Consider the following 17,262-nt stretch of genomic DNA (forward strand, 5'->3'; position numbering starts at 1 on the left):
AATTTTTAATTTTCAGTAGAGACAGTGTTTCACCATGTTGGTCAGGCTGGTCTCGAACTCCTGACCTCAGGTGATCCACCTGCCTTGGCCTCCCAAAATGCTGGGATTACAGGCATTAGCCACCGTGCCTGACCTAGCCAAAACATTCATACAAATAAAAAAAATTTGGAGGTAAAGTAATTGGAAAGGAGGTGATAAAACCATCTTTTTTCACAGATGATATGATGTTTATATATATGTGGAACACCCAAAATAATTAATGGAAAAAATTACTATAAACAATAGGAAAATTGAGCCCCTCAATAGGAAAATTATGGTAAACTTAATCCGTAGAAATCAATATTTTCCATAAGTACGTAACAGCCAGTTAGAAGACAGAATGGAAGAAAAGGACTCCATTTACAATAGCAACAAAGATAAAATGTCCAGAATAAACCTACTCAGAAATGTGCAAAACTGACAGACAAAAACTTTAAAATACTCATGAAGGATGCAAAAGTAGACTTGAATAAGTGGGAAGACACAATAACTTTTTGATACAAAGGCTCAGTGTTATAAACATGTCAGTTTTCTCTAGATTAATATATAATTTAAACATAATCCAAATAAAAATATGTACTTGTATTTTTCTGGCACCAGCCAAGTGAATTTTTCAAAGTGCATATGAAAAAGGACACGAGTAGGCCAGGCATGGTGGCTCACGCCTGTAATCCCAGCACTTGGGGAAGCTAAGGCGGGCGGATCACCTGAGGTCAGGAGTTCAAGACCAGTTTCGCCAACATGGCAAAACCCTGTCTCTACTAAAAATACAAAAATTAGCTGGGCATGGTAGCACATGCCTGTAATCCCAGCTACACAGGAGGCTGAGGCAGGAGAATCGCTTGAACCTGGGAGGCAGAGGTTGCAGTGAGCTGAGATCACACTATTGCACTCCAGCCTGGGTGACAGAGTGAGACTGTGTCTCAAAAAAAAAAGAAAAGAAAAAGAACACAAGTAAGAAAACTTAGATACCTCTGAAAAAGAACAATAAAGGACTAGATATTAGAAATTGAATCTTTAATATCTATTAAATCTTTAATATTGAATATTAAATTATGTCACTAAGCCTCAGTCATTAAAACTGTATGGCTTAGGCAGAAAAGTGGAAAGACCAGTGAAACACAACAGACATTCCAGAAGTAGAGTTAAACACACAACATAATTTAGTTTAATATAAAGGTGATATCTCATTATTAGTGGGATAAAGATAGGTTTTTATTTTTATTATTATTAATTTTTTTTTTTAGACAGGTCTCACTCTGTTGCCCAGGTTGGAGTGCAGTGATGCAATCATAGCTCATTGCAGCCTCATACTCCTGGGCTCAAGAGATTCTCACACTTCAGCCTCCTGAGTAGCTAGGATTACAGGAGTGTGCCACCATGCCTGGCTTATTTTCTTTTTTTTTTGGAGAGACAAAATCTCACTGTGTTCCCCAGGCTGGTTTGAGGGAACTCCTGGCCTCAAATGATCCTTCTGCCTTGGCCTCCTAAAGTGCAGGGATTATAGATGTATGCCACCACACCCAACACATTTTTAATTAAGTAGTGTTGGTATAACTTGCTAGCCATTTGGACAAAGGTATAGTTAAAACCACATCTCTTATATCCTTTATCAGAATAATTGTAAATGAATTAAGATTTAAATGTAGAAAATAAAATCATAAAAGTACTATGTGACAGCACAGGTGAATTTCCTGTATTATCTTGGAATGAACTTTCTAATTATGAGTCAAAATCAAGGAGTAGATTTAGCCAGTGGAAGATCTTTCAAGCTGGTTCATGTGTCCTTGTGATAGCCTCCCATAGGTTGGTTATCTGGGTGGTTTGTTGTCATTAATAAACATCTGAACATTTAACTCTTGGAATAGTGGTTCTAAAACTTCAGATTGCATGAGAATCTCCTAGAAATCTTGTTAGAAATGTAGATTACTAGATCTCACCTCCAGAGATTCTGGCTCTGGGAAAGAGTATAATAATCTACATTTTAAACATACAGTCTTAGAAAACAAATACCAAATACTCATCATCCTGAAATTAAGGATATCAATGAGAAGTAAATTGAGTCATGCCATGCTACTTGGGGTAGTCAGGCATGCAAGGTAATTCCATACTTAAAGCCAGGCCTAAGATGTGTGGAGATTTCTCTCCCTGGGACAACTTCCATCCCCTCAGTCTTAACAGTATCCTCTTCATTCCAAGATGGGTACTGAATTTCATTGCATAAAGAAAACAGTCTAGGCTGGGCGTGGTGGCTCACACCTGTAATCCCAGCACTTTGGGAGGCCGAGGTGGGTGGATCACCTGAGGTCAGGAGTTCGAGACCAGCCTGGCCAACATGGCAAAACCCTGTCTCTACTAAAAATACAAAAAAATAGTCAGATGTGGTGGCATGTGCTGCTAGCTACTTGGGAGGCTGAAGAAGAAGAATCACTTGAACACAGGAGGCGGAGGTTGCAGTGAGCCGAGATCATGCCACTGTGCCCCAGCCTGGGTGACAGAGTGAGACTCCGTCTCAAAAAAAAAAAAAAAAAAAAAAGAAAACAGTCTGATGTAACTTATAAACTAAGGAATATTATTTTCTCATTGGTTCAGTATGAATTGAAATATCTGATAATTTGAGGAAGGGCTTAAACAGTCTTAATTTTAGGGAGGGGGGTAATTTTTAAAGTAGGCAGTTTTTATTCTTTTTATTGAAATGGAGTCTGGCTGTGTTGCCCAGGCTGGTCTTGAACTCCTGAGCTCAAGCGATCCAACTGCCTCAGGCTCCCAAAGTGCTGGGTTTACAGGCATGAGCCACTGTGCCTGGCTCATTCACGTGGTTCAAATGTAGAAAATGTAGAGCAAAAATCTACCTGATATTTTTGTATCCTGTCAGTTCCCAATGTCCCCTAACACCATCCTCCTTGGGTTTATCTATTTGTTTATTTTTAAGTTAAATAATTGAGATGACGTTTTGCTATGTTGTCCAGGCTGGTCTTGTACTCCTATTCCTGGCTTCAAGTGGTCCTCCTGCCTCAGCCTCCCAAAGTGCTGGGATTATAGGCATGAGCCACTGTGCCTGACTCTTGAGTTTCTTTATATATAAGCAAATACAAATACAATTTTTTTATTGTCCCTTTCTTTTTATGCAAAAGGAAATACACATTTTTGTGCATTGTTTTTCAATTAATAATATATTTTGAATATCTTTCTGTATTAGTACATAGAGACCATCTCTCTTTTTTTTTGTTTTTTTATAGCTGCATAGAACTCCATTATATGGATATACTATAATTTATTTAGCCAGGCCCGTGTCAATTGACATTTAGGTTATTTCTAGTGAACTATCTGTACATATGTCACTGTGTATCCCTGTAAGATTATCTTTAGGATAATTTCCCCACAGTGGAATTGCCAAATCAAATTATATATATATATTTGTAATTTTGATAGATATTGCCACATTTGCCTCCATAGAGGTTGTATCAATACACATACCCGCCAGCAATAATTCCTCACAGGCTTACTAATGGCATGTGTCATCAAACTTTAGGAGTTTTCCATTCTGTTAGATAGTATAGCAGTGCAGTTTTAATATGTATTTCTCTTATTTTGAGTGAGGTTAAGGGTCTTTTTATATATTTCACTGTCTGGTCATTTTTTTTAGGGCTAAGTCTTAAAACAAGTATTTTCTTCCTAAATAGAACTGCTAGTACAGTGCCATACTTAGAATTCAGTGAAAACTTGGTTGAACCAGATTTAGCAGTTCTTCACTTTCTGGCATAACGATATGTTCCAGGATCAGCTTGTACCTACCTTGCCCCAGCTCTGGAATGAGCCATTTCTCTGAGGAGCACTGGTTTTTCTTAAGGGGCAACTATATTTTAGATCAAGAGCTGGCACTAGGTATGCTCCTTGCTACTGGAGTGTATTTTCTTGGCACCTTAATTGCATGGAGCTAGGAAATATGCATGTCTATACACATAGACACATATATAAACACATACATATTCATATACATGTGAAACATGCATATACATGTTAAATGTACATATTTTAGAAATGCTGAGTTCACACAGATAGTGCTAATTCCCATTCATCTCTAGCAATTTCTTTCTTGCCTTTCACCCTTCCATATTTGTATATTCCTTCTTCCTAAATGAGAGCTGATTTCCAACAACTTCGACAATGTACCCATTTTGCTCAATTCTAGAAGGGCTCGTATTGGGTTGTTTCTGGTGAGCTGTCTTGTATGTATATCCACTGTGTATCCATTACATATGTCCACTATGTAATACAACTGAAACAATCCAGCATCACTTCACCCATTTCACTATAGTAAATTGTAACTTGTTTTTTAAAAGTTAAAAAAATTGATATTTCCTTAAAAATACTTCATAATTAAAAGGAATTTACCTAAATTAGATTTTTATTGTTTCATAAGTGATCCATTGGAGCAATATACAAGGAATTCTTTCATGTAAGCTTTAGAGCAATTATTTTTAGAAATTCTACTTAAACCTTTGATAAGGATACTATATTAGAGATTAATTAAAAGCAGGATATTTAGTAGTTTTAAGATAATTAAAAAGGGTTTGTTATTGTGCTGATAGTCAACTAGTTGTTTTAGATATAACATTAAAATATGCATAAGGCCAGGCATGGTGGCTCATGCCACCCCAGCACTTTGAGAGGCTGAGTTGGGAGGATCACTTGAGGCCAGAAATTCAAGACCAGCCTGGGCAATATAGTGAGACCCTGTCTCTACCAAAAATTAAAAAAAAAGAAATTAGCCAGGCGTAGTGGTGCACACCTGTTGTCCTAGCTACTTAGGAAGCTGAGGTGGGAGGATTGCTTGAGCCCAGGAGGTCAAGGATGCAGTGATCCATGATTGCACCATTGCTCTCCAGCTTGGGTGACAGAGCAGGACCATGTCTCAAAAAAAAAATGAGAGAGAATTTTTAAAAATATACATGTTAAATTGCATTCCACTCTAGGTTCAAGGACACTACCTTTAACTAGAATAACATACGCAGTATTCATAAAGTAAATATAAGCCTTTATTCTAAAACTTTGGATTTCCTTATAAAATCCTATAGGAATAAATATGAAATCTTTTTCTTGTGTATAATTATTATAATGTTTCTAGCTTCTAGAAATTGATCATTTACAGTTTTCTCATTTTCTTTCAGATATAGGCATGGACCACCAAGCTCTTCTAAAACAATTTGATCACCTAAACCACCTGAATCCTGACAAGTTTGAATCCACAGATTTAGATATGCTAATCAAAGCGGTGAGAATAATTCCAAAAAGTTTTGTCTTTATTGTGCCTTTGAGGTTTTGTAATTTGACAAGTAAACCCAATGAAATGGAAATATAAGTTTTATATATTCTGTAGAAGTTCTTTAAAGGAAGGTAGCTTAACCCTTATTAATACAGATATTAATACGTACATACAGGTCTAAAATCCCTTATCCACAATTCCTAAATCCAAAAGCTGTAAAAACTGAAACCTGGCCTGAATGAACCAATTATAGTAAAACCATTTACACTTTTTATTTAACCTACTTAGTGTGAATATTTATAGATTTTGCTTAAGAAATACTAGTCTGTTTGATTACAGATGCTACAGGGATATTCCATAATATGGCATATGTACCATATTCCCTTTCTTTAAGGTAGAAAATTCTGAGCACATCTGGCCTCAGGGATTCCAGATAAGAGTTTGTGGACCTCTCACATTATGTGTGAATGGAACTAGTTCTAACCTGGCAGGTATTAGATTAGTTAAATGGTTAGAAGCCATTTTAGTTTTATGTACTGTCTAGATTTGATAATAGTTCCTTTCTTCTTTTTTTTTTTTTTTGAAATCAACTTATATATTACTTGCTTATGAGGAGTTTCCTAAAGTTGGGGCTAGCTTTGAACTTTTAGTTTCTTTGAATACTCTCTGGTAATAATGATGACTAAAATTGCTGGGCATGGTGGCTCATGCCTGTAATCCCAGCACTTTGGGAAGCCAAGGAGGGTGGATCACCCAAGGTCAGCAGTTCAAGACCAGCCTGGCCAACATGGTGAAACCCTGTCTGTACTTAAAATACAAATATTAGCCGGGGGTGGTGGTGAGCGCCTGTAATCCCAGCTACTCGAGAGGCCTCATGAGGCTGAGGTGGGATAATCGCTTGAACCAAGAGGTGGAGGTGGCAGTGAGCCGAAATCGTGCCACTGCACTCCAGCCTGGGTGACGGGTGAAGCTCCGTCTCAAGAAAAGAGAAGAAAAAACTTGACTAAAATGAAATGGTAGAATTTAAAAAGAGGAGTCCAGTATGTTTTTGCCCTCCTGTACCACTTCTGTTCAAGAGTATGCTATATTCAAGAATGGCTTTATTTACATTTTTCAAGTGAATGTTTTTATTTAACTTAAATGCATTATTGCATTTCAGGCAACAAGTGATCTGGAACACTATGACAAGACTCGACATGAAGAATTTAAAAAATATGAAATGATGAAGGAACATGAAAGGAGAGAATATTTAAAAACATTGAATGAAGAAAAGAGAAAAGAAGAAGAGTCTAAATTTGAAGAAATGAAGAAAAAGCATGAAAATCACCCTAAAGTTAATCACCCAGTAAGGATTGTGACTTTATGAAACCATTTTTAGATAAAGATACTTCTTCGTATCAGCGGATTTTTATTGTGTTATTAGTACTTAAATCTTGATTCTTCTGCCAAGTTCCTCAAATTTATATTTTGAGTCTGTACAGATAGATTATATTTTGTTTTGAGCAATTTTTTAAAATTGGTTCACAGGGAAGCAAAGATCAACTAAAAGAGGTATGGGAAGAGACTGATGGATTGGATCCTAATGACTTTGACCCCAAGACATTTTTCAAATTACATGGTAACGATTTGATACAAATATTAATATTTATATCTGCTGTTTGAAAAAGTATTTGCTTTCCTCTTAATTGATTTCTGCCAAGGTCTGCTATTGAGTTCTAGTGAGAGTAAATGGTTAGAGTTTTTCTAGGGTAATATGATAGTCTTTATTGCTCACCTGCAGTATAAAATGTTTTAGATCAGTAGCTCTGTCTTTATACTGGCTTTTACTGTTGAGTCATATGAATTACTGCAAAGTTCTCTGTTAAGTGAAAACTAAACTGAGACTAGCTAGGTTATATCTAATAGGCTTTATACTATAATATTACATTTTACTTCCACTCTCATAGAATATTGCTTTACTTTATATTTTTGGAAAAAAATGGTCAAGATATGCTTTCCTTACAAATGATTATGAATTACAAATAAATACAGCATATTTATCAGTTCAGCTGATCTAAAGCTTCATGAAAAAGAATAAATGCTTTTCTGCAGTCTATTGATGCTTCACATCAGTACTACTTTTGTAAACCCTTTATAAATCATTGTATTTTAATTATTTTCTAAGGTATTAAAATCTATTTTTGCATTTGTAACTTTTAAACTTTAGATGTCAATAGTGATGGATTCCTGGATGAACAAGAATTAGAAGCCCTATTTACTAAAGAGGTAAAGGAGTTTATTAAGTATTCAGTGTTCTTGTTCTCTTTTTTTCTTGTTACTTTCTTTCCTTTCATGTTCATTTAAAATTTTTCTTTTTAGTTGGAGAAAGTATATGACCCTAAAAATGAAGAGGATGATATGGTAGAAATGGAAGAAGAAAGGCTTAGAATGAGGGAACATGTAATGAATGAGGTATGTTTTAAAAGTTTAAGATAATATGTTATTTCTATGTATTATTTAATTCTTGCAATAAATCTTTAAGATGGAAAATATACAGAATTTGTATTTAAATGGAGTTTGCGTTTTTGTTTTTGTTTTTTTTTTGAGACAGGGTCTTACTCTGTTGCCCAGGCTGGAGTGCAGTGGTGCAATCATGGCTCCCTGCAGCCTCAACCTCCTGGGCTCAAGCAATCCTTCAGTCTCAGCCTCCTGAGACTGAGGAGGGACCACAAGCTGGAGCCACCGTGCCTAGCTAATATTTTTTTTTTTTTTGAGACGGAGTCTCACTCTGTCACCCAAGTTGGAGTGCAGTGGCGTGACCTCGGCTCACTGCAACCTCCGCCTCCCAGATTCAAGCAATTCTCTGCCTCAGCCTCCTGAGTAGCAGGGATTATAGGCACCCACCACCACACCTGGCTAATTTTTTTTATTTTTAGTAGAGACAGGGTTTCAGCATGTTGGCCAGGCTGGTCTTGAACTCCTGACCTCAGGTGATCCATCCGCCTTGGCCTCCCAAAGTGCTGGGATTATAGGTGGGATTACAGGCGTGAGCCACTGGCCTTTTTTGTTTGTTTTTGAGACATAGTCTCACTCTGTCACCCAGGCTGGAGTGCAGTGGTGCGATCTTGGCTCGCTGCAACCTCTGCCTCCCGGGTTCAAGTGATTCTCTTGCCTCAGCCTCCTGAGTAGCTGGGATTACAGGCATGCACCACCACGCCTGGCTGATTTTTTTATTTTTAGTAGAGATGGGGTTTCACCATGTTTGCCAGGCTGGTCTTAAACTCCTGACCTCAAGTGATCGACCCACCTCGGCCTCCCAAAGTGCTGGCTGGGATTACAGGCATGAGCCACCGCACCAGGCCGATTTTTTTTTTTTTTTTTAAGAGACAGCATGTCTTTGCCACGTTGCCCAGGCTGTCAGCTAACTTTTTAATTTTTGGAGACACAAGGTCTTGCTGTGTTGCCCAGGCTGAAGTTTGCATTTTTGATCCAGATTATTATACTAGATGCCTTTAGTATGAATAAAATAATTTGTAACTACTTTAAAATATTCTAAAAGATAAAGATGCTACTGCATATCAGGTATAAAACTTTTTTTTTTGGGCTGGGCATGATAGCTCATGCCTATAATCCCAGCACTTTGGGAGGCCGTGGCAGGTGGATCTCTTGAGGTCAGAAGTTCGAGACCAGCCTGGCAAACGTGGTGAAACCCTGTGTCTACTAAAAATACAAAGATTAGCTGGGTGTGGTAGTGCATACCTACAATCCCAGCTACTCGGGAGGCTGAGGCATGAGAATCGCTTGAACCCAGGCGGCAGAGTTTGCAGTGAGCCAAGATTACACCACTGTACTCCAGCCTGGGTGACACAGCAAGACTCCATCTCAAAACCAAACCAAAGCAAACCCTTTTTTCAGTACTGAAAAACAAAAACAAATAACAACCTCTGGTTACTGCCTCATTTCTCTGTTTCTCTTGAAGGAGTTGTCTATTCTTCCTCTTCCTGTTAATTCTTCACTTTTCCTTTTCGCCTTAATCTGTGCTGATACAGTTGATGCCTCCCTCTTTCTCGAAACGCTTTCTTCACTTGGCTTTTAGGAAACCACCCCTCCTCAGTTTCCTCATACCTCACTCTCTCTTCTTTGCTGGCTCTTCCTCCTCTTTCCAAGTTCTACATGTTGCATTGCCCTGGGCCCATCCCTTGGCCGTGTTCTCCTTTCTCGCTTCGTTCTCTCCTTAAGTGATAGTGTGGAGCCCCATGTCTCTATATATGCTCTATATCTGCATGTATGCTGGTGAGTTCAACATTTTTATCTTCAGCTGTCTCCTTTCTCTGAGTTCTAGGGTTGTATCTGCTTGACAGTTCTCCTTGTGTTTAACTCACATCTTCTTCAAACCCAGATCTGTTCCTTCCTCAGCCTTTTTCATTTCAACAAATGAATCATAATTCATCTAGTTGCTCAGGCTAAGTCATCCTTAACTTCTTTCCTCACATCCTGCATTTCCTCTATAAGTTCTGTCTGATCTATCTTTCAAACAGATCCAGAATTTGACCACTTCCCCCCACTTCCACTACTATTTAATACCAATCAAGTCCAAGCAAGTCTCCTAACTGGCATCTCTGCTTCTATTCCTTACCCCACTGCAGACACTTCTTCATAAGTAGGCAGAGTAAGCTCTTAAAAGCATAAATCAGGTCATGTGCTCTCTTGCACAGAAATACTTCAGTGGCTTGCAATTTCCCTTGTAATATGATCCCAAATCCCTCCTATTTCCAAGAGATTCGTGACTTCATCCTTGCCTTGCTCTCTGTGACTCTCTCTCCTCTGGCCTTCTGATGTTTACCTCTCATCAAGCTTGTTCCCATTTTAGGGCATTTGGACTTAATATTTCTTTTTTCTGGAATACCCCTTTTCTAGATCATCACAAGGTTTTACTTCCACCGAGTCTGTGCTCAAATGTCCATGGTCCATCTAATGACTACGCTCATTTAAATATTTGCCTTTCTCTGCAGTTCTTGCTCTGCCTCTCCTCCCTTTAAGCCAAAAACTCTGATATAGGCATCATATGCAGGGTAACTGAATCCCACTATTTTGCTTCAGTAACTTTCATCTGAATTTTTGAGCTGTAAATGCTACAATGGGATCTCTGTTGACTGCTGACATCCCAACTATCAAGTGAATTTCTTTGACCATTATAGAGTACACCTTTGTAACGAAATTTGCCACAGGCTGTAACAGCTGTACAAGAGGATTTGGAGAGGTTGTCAGCTTTAGTTTTGATTTTGGTAATTGTGTTTTTTTAAGAAAAAATGTTGAGAGCATTTTAATTTAACCTCCTTTACTCTTGGCTAAAACCATCCTCTTTCTGGAATGGTTCTTTTTCTTACCCAAGAACTTGGCTTCAAGAGGGATTATACATATTATGGTAAAGGAGGAAGACAGTAACAGTCACCTAACCACTCAGATCAGCTGACTGAAACTTAATGGTTTTGTGGGCATTAGGTATATAGATATCTCATATTTTCCAATTTGAATTATATAGAAGAGAAAGATGTTTCTTTTGTAATTCTAGTATAATGTTGAGTGCTCTGTTTTTTATTTTTTTCCTCCAGTTTCTGTGGAAGTTAAGTGAGTCCTAATTGCTGTATGTTTATGTAGTGGCATCTATTACAAGACAGTTGATAGTGTCTAAATAATATGAGAAAGATTTACTTTATATTATGTATACATTTTGTTTTAATCAGGTTGATACTAACAAAGACAGATTGGTGACTCTGGAGGAGTTTTTGAAAGCCACAGAAAAAAAAGAATTCTTGGAGCCAGATAGCTGGGAGGTAATAGAACCTACTCTAAATGAGATGTATGGTTCAATAAATTCTACATCAGTCTATTCTACTTTTAACTTTTATTCCCCATTATGTTTGCATGTATAGTCTTACTATCTTGGGATTTTTATATAAATGTCAGTATAAAATAATGAACTTCATTTCTTGGAAAGCTTGTAGCAATTTATTTCTTGTTTATAATCATACTGCATAAAATTGGAAGTCTTTTAAAAATTATACTTTTTTTCAAAGTATAAAATAGGATTTGTTATTGAAAATTAGAAATATAGATATATTGAAAGAATAAATTAGAATTCACCTATAATTTTACTACTCAGAGGTAGATTCTTGAGTTATGCATCGTATTGTGTTAATTTGGAATGGTATGCAGTTTGTATATATAGTATATGCACATACACAGTATGTAAACAATGTATTGTCTCATTTTAAATTCACACATATACATATATTCATATTTATGTGTTTTTTGTTGTTGTTTGTTTTTTTTGTTTTTTTGTTTTTTGAGACAGAGTCTTGCTCTGTTGCCCAGGCTGGAGTGCAGTGGCGCGACCTTGGCTCACTGCAACCTCCGCCTCCCAGATTCAAGCAATTCTCTGCCTCAGCCTCCTGAGTAGCTGGGATTACAGGTGCCCGCCACCACGCTCGGCTAATTTTTGTATTTTTAGTAGAGATGGGGTTTCACCATCTTGGCCAGGCTGGTCTTGAACTCCTGACCTCGTGATTCACCCACCTCGGCCTCCCAAAGTACTGGGATTACAGGCATAAGCCACCGCATCAGGCCAGTCATATTTATGTATTTTTTAAAATGGCTTCATACTGTATAAATGACTTTGTATGTTGATGAAATACTTTTTAAAAATTTAACAATATTTCACAAACATCTTTTAATATCATTCTTCAAAAACATGATTTTTAAAATGACTACCCAATATGCAGTTATATGGCTGTAGCATAATTTATATATCCATTTCTCCAAATTTAGACCTTTTGGGTAAATTCCAGTATTTTACTGTAATGACACTATGATGACATCCGTTTCTTCACACATTTTTGGGCAATCTATAATGATTTCCCTGGGATTAACTCCCAGGAATAGAACTATTCTTAAGATTTATGAAAAATTTTTTAAATTTCTCAGTATATCTTGGCAAACTGCTCAAGAAAAGTATATCAACTTGTAAAACAGTCAACTGTGTATAAATGAATGCATAGACAACTTGAAAAGAATAGTTGAGAGGCACCAACCAAAATGGATGGAAGAAAGAACATAGTCTTTTTCTACATAAAAACTGAAAATATTACTATTTAAATTAAAATTTTAATTGTCCAGAAAATAGTTTAAGAAAGGGTGAACAGCTATTCTAGTTTACCCAGGACTGAGGAATTTCCAAGGATGTGGAACTTTTCATTGCTAAAGCCAGACATTTCTGGGCAAATTGGGACAGTTGGCCCCTTTAGTTTGACATCAGAAAAGTCAGCCTCTTTTTGTATTGGGTTTTTGTCTAACATTTGAAATGTTTCTTGACTTTGGTGAAGAAGAAGAATGCTAAGATTATTTGAATCTACATTCCCTTTAGTGCATCTGGTAGACTAGAAGATCAATAGATAATTATATACTTTTAAAATTTTGACATAATTTCAGATTTACAAGAGTTGCAGGAATAGACAGGAAATCCCTGAATACATTTCAACCAGGTTTAACTACATTTGCTTTATCTTTCTCTCTTTTTCCCTCCTCTCTATTTTTAATCTCTATGTGTGTGTATGTATAACATATAATTATGTTGTAATGTATATACTTATGTATATGTTATGTATATATATAAACATGTATATGTGTACATATATATAAAGTTTTGAATTGCTTAAGAGTAAATTACACATCATGCCACTTTAATCTAAAATACTTGAGTGTATATTTCTTGCAAACAAGGATTTACCTTATATAATCATAGTAAAATTATCAATACTACACACATGGTACTCTTCTCCAATCTCTAGACTTAGTGAGATTTTGTCAATTTTCCCAATAATATCCTTTATAACAAAAGAAAATCCAAGATGATACATTGAATTCAGTTGTAATGTCTTTCTAGTCTCCTTCCATCTGAAACAATCAAGAGGACAGACTATTATGTTGTACAATGTCCCTTGAATACCACAGAAGAGATGCTCAGTGTATCCTATTAGAAGGCACATGTTGACGATCCCCATAACTGGTAATGGTAGCTTTGATCACTTTGTTAAGGTGGTGTCTACCAGATTTTTTTATGTAAAGTTATTATTTTACCTTTCACATTTTAAAAAGTATCTCATCTAGCCCACCATAGTGAGAGAATCAGAAGTCAGTTTTTGTTTTTTTATTTTATAAATACAGACCAGGTCTCACTATATTGCCCAGGCTGGTCCCGAACTCCTGGGCTCAAGGAATCCTCCTGCCTCAGCCTCCCAAAATGTGTGAGCCACTGTGCCTGGAAAGAAGTCAGCTTTTTTTTTTTTTTTTAATAATTTTAGGAAAAATAAAGACAGGGTCTCTCTCTGTTACCCAGGCTGGAGTACAGTGACGTGATCTTGGCTCACTGCAACCTCTGCCCCCATCCCCCTCAACCTGCCTGGGCTCAAGTGATCCTCCCACCTCAGCCTCCTGAGTAGCTGAGACCACAGGCATGCACCACCATGCCTGGATCTTTTTTTTGTGGTTTTAGTAGAGGCAGGATCTCGTCATGTTGACCAGGATGGTCTCAAACTCCTGAGCTCAAGCAATCTGCCTGCCTTGGCCTCCCAAAGTACTGGGATTACATATGTGAGTCACCGTGCCCAGACAGAAGTCAGCTTTAAAAAAAAAAATACATTCAATATCATATCAAAAGTATTTTCACATAATATTTGTAAGCCTTATTTTAAAAGCTATGGAGGTATATAAACTTTTTTTAGGGTTTGACATTTAAATTATTTCATTTTTTACTGCTATTTTAAAAAGAAAATGCTGCTACAAATACATTTTTATATAAAGCTTTGTATGTGATTAGGGTTGTTTTATAGGGTAGATTCTCAATGTAGCATTACCAGGACCCAGGGAATATTTTTAAGGCTATTTTTAAGGCTTGAACATCCTGATATACTGAAAGTAAGGAAGTCCCTAAAGAATGATCCAGATATGTCACAAAGACACAAAAGCCAGTTTGAAGAAACTCTCACTGGCCAAATCTGGGACAATTTGAACGTGGAAATAATGATGATAAGGATTAGAGCTTATTGAATAAAACAAGAAGCCACGAGTCTACACTGATATAAGTAGAGGGAGAGAGAAGGGCGAATTCTTTTGCAAAATTGCTTTTCAAAAGACTTACGCCATTTATATTTCCACCATTAAAAACGTGTGCACTCTTTAAACATATCAGAGCTGGGCACGGTGGTGCCTACCTGTAGGCCCAGCTACTTAGGAGGCAGGAGGACCACTTGAGCCCAGGAGTTTGAGACCAGTCTGGGCAATGTAATGAGACCCTGTCTCTAAAAAGAAAAAAAAATTTTTTTTAAATACTTTGAGAATATGTGAATGTATTATTATTGATGTCCATTGATGATTCTAGCTAGAATTATTACTGTGATGGTTGACAAATGGAGATTTTCTAACCTGATCATCCCTTCTACATTTGTTAGTTGGCTTTCTACTGTAATGAAAAACTATTCCTTCCCCTCGACCTTCTACTTATATCAGTGTAGACTCATGGCTTCTTTTATTCAATAAGCTCTAATCTTTACCATCATTATTTCCATGCTCAAATTGTCCCAGACTTGGCCAGTGAGAGTTTCTTCAGACTGGCTTTTGTGTCCTTCTGACATGTCTGAATCATTCTTTGGGGACTTCCTTACTTTTAGTATATCAGGATGTTCAAGGCTTACCTTATTCTTTCCCTGACCCAACCCAGAATGACCCATTTTTCTGAGAAGCCCTGCAGACCAAGATCTGGGCCCTGGATGTTCCCCTTGCTACTGTAGTGTCATTGCTTCCAAGGTCTTGTCAGATGACAGAGCTGGGGAATTAAAAGAATATGTATATAATATAGATGTGTATATGTACATATGTACACACATACATGCACACATACACACATATACCCACCTATATACATTAATATTCATTTCTACATATCTATCAATATATATTAAAACTCATGAATTTACACTGATATCTCCAGTTGCAATCCAACAACTCTCGATTTCCTTTTTTTCATTTTAATTTTTTAAAGTTCAGGGGTACATGTGCAGGTTTATTATATAGTTTATATATATATAAACTTGTGTCATGGGGTTTTGTTTTACAGATTATTTTATTACCCAGGTATTAAGCCCTCATACCCATTAGTTATTTTTCCTGATCCTTCTCCTCCTCCTGCCCTCTATCCTCCTATAGGCCCCAGTGTGTGTTGTTCCTCACTATGTGTCCATGTGTTCTCATCATTTACCTCCCACTTATAAGTGAGAACATGCAGTATTTGGTTTTCTGTTTCTGCATTAGTTTGCTAGAGATACTGGCCTCCAGCTTCATCCATGCTCCTGCAGGGGACATGATCTCGTTCTTTTTTATGGCTGCATAGTATTCCATGGTGTATATGTACCACATTTCTTTATCTACTCACTTAGGTTGGGCATTTAGGTTGATTCTATGTCTTTGCTATTGTGAATAGTGCTGCAATGAACATATGTGCCACAACTTTGATTTCAACTTAGCATTCTATCTTTTGCCATATTTCATGCAAAACCTAACTCCCTTTTCCTTAAAAATATTTCATTTATTCACTCAATCCTAGAATGTACAAGAAGTTTCAGAATACTAATCCATGCCTCTGTAAAATAAGAGTTTAAATTTTGTTTAGATTTTGTTGTTGTTGGGGCCAGTGCAGTAGCTCATACCTGTAATCTCAGCACTTTGGGAGGCCGAGGTGGGCCCATCACCTGATATCAGACCTGGCCAACATGGTGAAACCCTGTCTCTATTAAAAATACAAAAATTAGCTGGGAGCGGTGGTGCACTCCTGTAATCCCAGCTGCTCAGGAGGCTGAGGCAGGAGAATCACTTGAACCTGGGAGACGGAGGTTGCAGTGAGTCGAGATTGCACCCCAGCACTCCAGCCTGGATGACAGAGCAAGACTCCGTCTCAAAAAACTAAAAAAGATTTTATTGTTATTTTTAAGGTGAGGGCATATTGTACAAATACTATGATCAAAAATTACTTGGGTTAGTTCATTTTTTTCCTCCTCGTTCTGTGGGTTATCTTACTCATTTAAAATAAAAGTACTATTTATTTACTTCTGTTTTTCTATTCAAGCTTTAGGATTTTCCTGTCTTGTGGATTTTAATTTTCTTGAGTATGTGAAACATTAACACATTTCCAGAAATTGAATCTGTACAAAGAAGGTGTATTCAGACAAGTTTTTTCTTTATTTTTTTTAATAAGTAAAATTTGTTGTGTGTGCATACATAGTATGTGTATATATTTATGGGGTACTTAGATATTTTGGTAGAGGCATGTGATGTGTAATAATCACATAATGGAAAATTGGGTATCCATCCCTCAACTGTTTATCCTTTGTGTTACAAACAATCCAATTATACTCTTTTAGTTATTTTCAAATGTACAATTAAATTATTATTGACTATAGTCCCCCTGTTGTACTATGAAATACTGGGTTTTATTCATTCTATTTTTTTTTTTTGGTACCCATTAACTATCCCCACCACTCCCCAACTCCACACTTTTCCTAGCCTCTGGTAACCATCCTTCTATTCTTTATCTCCATGAGTTCAATTGTTTTGATTTTTAGATCCCACAGATAAGTAGGAACATGTGATATTTGTCTTTCTGTGCCTAGCTTATTTCACTTAACATAATGACCTCCAGTTCCACCCATGGTGTTGCAAATGACAATCTCATTCTTTTTTTATGGCTGAAATAATACTCCATTGTGTATAAGTACCACATTTTCTTCATCCATTCATCTGTTGATGGATGCTTAGCTTGCTTCCAAATCTTAGCTATTGTGAACAGTACTACAACAAACATGGAAACACAGATATCTCTTTGATATACCAATTTGCTTTCTTTTGGGTTAAGATTGCATTAAGATTGC

The 17,262-nt window shown here is 36.9% G+C and overlaps 1 protein-coding gene across 50 annotated transcripts in view; it reads left to right on the top strand.

The window, feature by feature from the left end:
• The window catches only part of NUCB2 (nucleobindin 2), a 70,199-nt gene that overhangs the window by 43,063 nt on the left and 9,874 nt on the right, over nucleotides 1-17,262 (top strand). For 31 of the 50 annotated variants that reach the window (XM_054661246.2, XM_063783866.1, XM_054661251.2 and 28 more), the window contains 6 exons: nucleotides 5,211-5,314; nucleotides 6,465-6,650; nucleotides 6,833-6,923; nucleotides 7,512-7,570; nucleotides 7,664-7,756; nucleotides 11,029-11,118. In XM_054661246.2, the coding sequence (XP_054517221.1) occupies nucleotides 5,211-5,314; nucleotides 6,465-6,650; nucleotides 6,833-6,923; nucleotides 7,512-7,570; nucleotides 7,664-7,756; nucleotides 11,029-11,118 (623 nt within the window). The remainder of the gene's footprint in view (nucleotides 1-5,210; nucleotides 5,315-6,464; nucleotides 6,651-6,832; nucleotides 6,924-7,511; nucleotides 7,571-7,663; nucleotides 7,757-11,028; nucleotides 11,119-17,262) is intronic. The other 19 variants (XM_054661262.2, XM_063783874.1, XM_063783881.1 and 16 more) reach the window with 1 other exon arrangement.

Source organism: Pan troglodytes, chromosome 9 (genome assembly GCF_028858775.2).
Source record: "Pan troglodytes isolate AG18354 chromosome 9, NHGRI_mPanTro3-v2.0_pri, whole genome shotgun sequence".
In the NCBI taxonomy this organism is placed as follows: domain Eukaryota; kingdom Metazoa; phylum Chordata; class Mammalia; order Primates; family Hominidae; genus Pan; species Pan troglodytes.